A 3,499-nucleotide genomic window follows, 5' to 3' on the forward strand; every position below is an offset into this window, starting at 1 on the left:
TATAATATAATATAATATAATATAATATAATATAATATAATATAATATAATATAATATAATATAATATATAGAGAGAATTTTTTTAAAAAGGGGAATATTCCTAAATAACTGCACCACATCCTGATTTTTCCTTCTCCTTCTTGTGCTCCTGGAAGATCTCAGGACATTTATGGCAAATAAATTCAAATTTCTGCTTTCAGATCCAAATATTCCCCAAATATTTGCCTCAGGAAATAATTGCTGGGAATATTCTCGATAGGAATATCCTCATTTTTCCAATGGATCATTTCCTACTGTCGCTAGGGAAAAGCAGGAACAATTTAGGAGCCAGGTCAAGAATTATTTGCTTTACTTTTTGTGCCTTAAGCATTCAAAATTATCACCGGGGGGCTGATTAACATATGGCCCTTAATTGGCATTAATTGATGGTTTATTCCAATTGGATGCTCCAGGTGCAATGAACATGGAGCTGCCTGGGAATGGCTGGAGCAGGGGGGGATTTTTAGCTCAATTTTGGAACATTTTAGGTTTTATTGCTTTGAAGCGGCCACGGATTTGTGGCCCGGCCGTAAACTGGAAAATGGAACCACGGAATTCTTAAGGTTGGGAAAGATAATTTTGGTTTATTGGTGCTAATATTGTTATTTTGTAATTGGAGATTCATGGAGTCGTGGGCTGGGAGAGATCCTAAAGCCCACCCATGGGCAGGGGCATCTTCCACTCTCCCAGGTTCTCCCAAGCCCCATCCAACCTCGCCTTGGACACTTCCAGGGATGGGGAATCCACAGTTTCTCCAGGAAACCTTTCCCAGGGCCTCCTCATGTCCCGGACAAGGAATTTTTTCCTCCCACCCAATCCAATTCTCCCCTCTGTTGGTTTTAAACCATTCCCCGTCCATATATCCAGGCGCTGTGTTTCCCTTCCCGCAGGAAAACGGGAATTCCGACGATGGCTCCGGGATCCCGAGGCACAGATCCAGGAGATCTCACCCCGCAAGGATCCCATTCCAGAGCCATCCCTGTGATCCAGGAGGAAGCAGGGCCCCTTCCCTGGGGGCTCCACCACCAGCTCATCCCCCCGGTGCTCCAGGAGCTCGGAAATTCCCGTTGGGATCCATGGTGAGCAATGGAAGTGCGTCCTTATTTTCCCACCTGGGCGAAGACACGATGAACGTGGAAATTTAGGGATAAAAATCCATAAATAAAGCAGGAAACAGGCGCTGCAGGAAGCATTTCTCATGGACAAACAGATCCTTCTCCATTAATTTACCCAGGGAAATGAGGGAACAGATTAATCTGGTTTTGGGGGGAAAACAGAGCAACTGGAATCCCCTTGGAATGTTGAAGATATTTCCCTGTGGGGGTTGGTGATAAACCTGCCCATTCCTGACACACCTGGACATTCCCGGGATCTTTAGCACAAGATCCCAGAAACAGGGGGGGAAAAAAGTTGATTTTTATAAAATTTAGGAGCAAAAATTCCTATTCCCAGGAGTTAAGGATGGGAAATTCAGGGTGATTTTCCTGTGAATGGATTTCTTTGAAAGCAGGGAATCACCCCCCTCACCCTGCATTCCTGGGAGGAATGAGCTGAGCTCGTCCACACCTTCTCCAGAAATTCCAGGGTTAAAGTGGGACACCTGTGCCATTGCCAAAAGCCTGGAATTGCTCAGGAATTGCTCAGGGATTCCTTGGTCCTGGCAGCCCCCAGATGTCCCATCCAGGCCGGAGCAGATGGGGAGCCTGGAGCCACCCCAAATCCAACCAGGAACCCTCCAAAGGATCCCAGTGATCCCTGGAAACCCCCAGCTTCCCTCTGGGATTTCCCAGCTCCTTCCTCACATCCCATTCCTCAGAGGTCCCTTTTCCATGGCTCAAGGAGAAGTTTTTCCAGCTACTCTCACACTTCCCTCTCCTCCTTTTGAATCCAAGGCATATCCAGGCCCTCATCATCCAAGGAGAATTAAGGTACGGAATTCCTCCTGTCCTGCTCTTATCCCAGGGAGAAGGCAGCTGCTCCTTTCTCCCGTCCCATCCCACCCTATCCCATGGATCCCATGGATCCTATTCCATCCCATCCCACGGATCCCATCCCATCCCATCTCATGGATCCCATGGATCTAATATCATCCCATGGATCCCATCCCATGCCATCCCACCCTATCCCATGGATCCCATGGATCCTATTCCATCCCATCCCACGGATCCCATCCCATGCCATCCCATCCTATCCCATGGATCCCATTGATCCCATGGATCCCATCCCATGGATCCCACCCCATGGATCCCACCCCATGGATCCCATTCCATCCTACAGATCCCATCACATGGATCCCATGGATCCTGTCCTATCCCATCCCATTCCATCTCATGGATCCCATCCCACAGATCCCACCCCAATCCCATTCCACAGATCCCATCTGATTCCATCCCATGGATCCCATCCCATGGATCCCGTGGATCCCATCTCATCCCATCCCATGGATCCCATCCCATCCCATGGATCCCATCCTATCCCATCCCATGGATCCCATGGATCCCATCTCATCCCACTGTATGGATCCCATCCCATCCCATGGATCCTACCCCATGGATCCCACCCCATGAATCCCATCCCATCCCACAGATCCCATCTCATTCCACCCCATGGGTCCCATCCCATCTCACAGATCCCATCTGATTCCATTCCATGGATCCTATCCCATGGATCCCGTGGATCCCATCTCATTCCATCCCATGGATCCCATCCCATGGATCCGATGGATCCCATCCCATCCCACTGATCCTATCCCATCCCATGGATCCCGTGGATCCCATCTCATCTCATCCCATGAATCCCATCCCATTGATCTGATGGATCCCATCCCACCCCATGGATCCCATTCCATCCCATGGATCCCATGAATCCCATCTCATCCTATCCCATGGATCCCATTCCATGGATCCCATCCCATCCCATCCCATGGATCCCATCTCACCCCATGGATCCCATCCCATCCCACGGATCCCATCCCACGGATCCCATCCCATCCCAGTGCATTTTTCCTTGCAGAAGGAGGGAAGTGGCCCAGCAGATGCCTCCTCCCCTGGCCCAAAGGTCAGTGCTTTTATCCCACATTTTAATGCGCATTCCCGGGATAATGATCCATTTTCCCAGAGCTGTCTCACTTTGGAAACTGAGGAATCACAGGAAAAAAATGAGGAAAATCGAGATGAAATCACCGGTTCTGCCGTTGGTGATGAGCAGAAATTCCAGGGTGGAATCTTTCACAGCTGATCCAAACATGGGATTTGTGGTTTGGGAATCCTCAATCAGTTTGGGATTCCTTCTGTGTCTCCTTCAAATTCATGGAATTTTTAACGCCCACAGTATCCTGGGATAGGGAAACCCTGGATTTGTCCTTTGCTCCAGGATTTGTGCTTTTCCCTCTGCATTCCCACTGCTCAGGAGAATTCCCAACCAGGAATTCCTCCATGGATATTTGCCAAAAACTGCAGC

At 49.0% G+C, this 3,499-nt stretch overlaps 1 protein-coding gene across 1 annotated transcript in view; it reads left to right on the forward strand.

Moving 5' to 3' along the window:
- LOC102045590 (collagen alpha-1(VII) chain-like) overlaps positions 1-3,499 on the forward strand; it is a 104,828-nt gene that overhangs the window by 64,631 nt on the left and 36,698 nt on the right. Inside the window, 3 exon segments of the mRNA XM_031061892.1 lie at positions 931-1,119; positions 1,933-1,968; positions 3,053-3,097. Coding sequence (XP_030917752.1) covers positions 931-1,119; positions 1,933-1,968; positions 3,053-3,097 — 270 coding nt within the window.

The sequence above is a fragment of the Geospiza fortis genome, unplaced genomic scaffold, assembly GCF_000277835.1.
Source record: "Geospiza fortis unplaced genomic scaffold, GeoFor_1.0 scaffold61, whole genome shotgun sequence".
NCBI lineage: Eukaryota > Metazoa > Chordata > Aves > Passeriformes > Thraupidae > Geospiza > Geospiza fortis.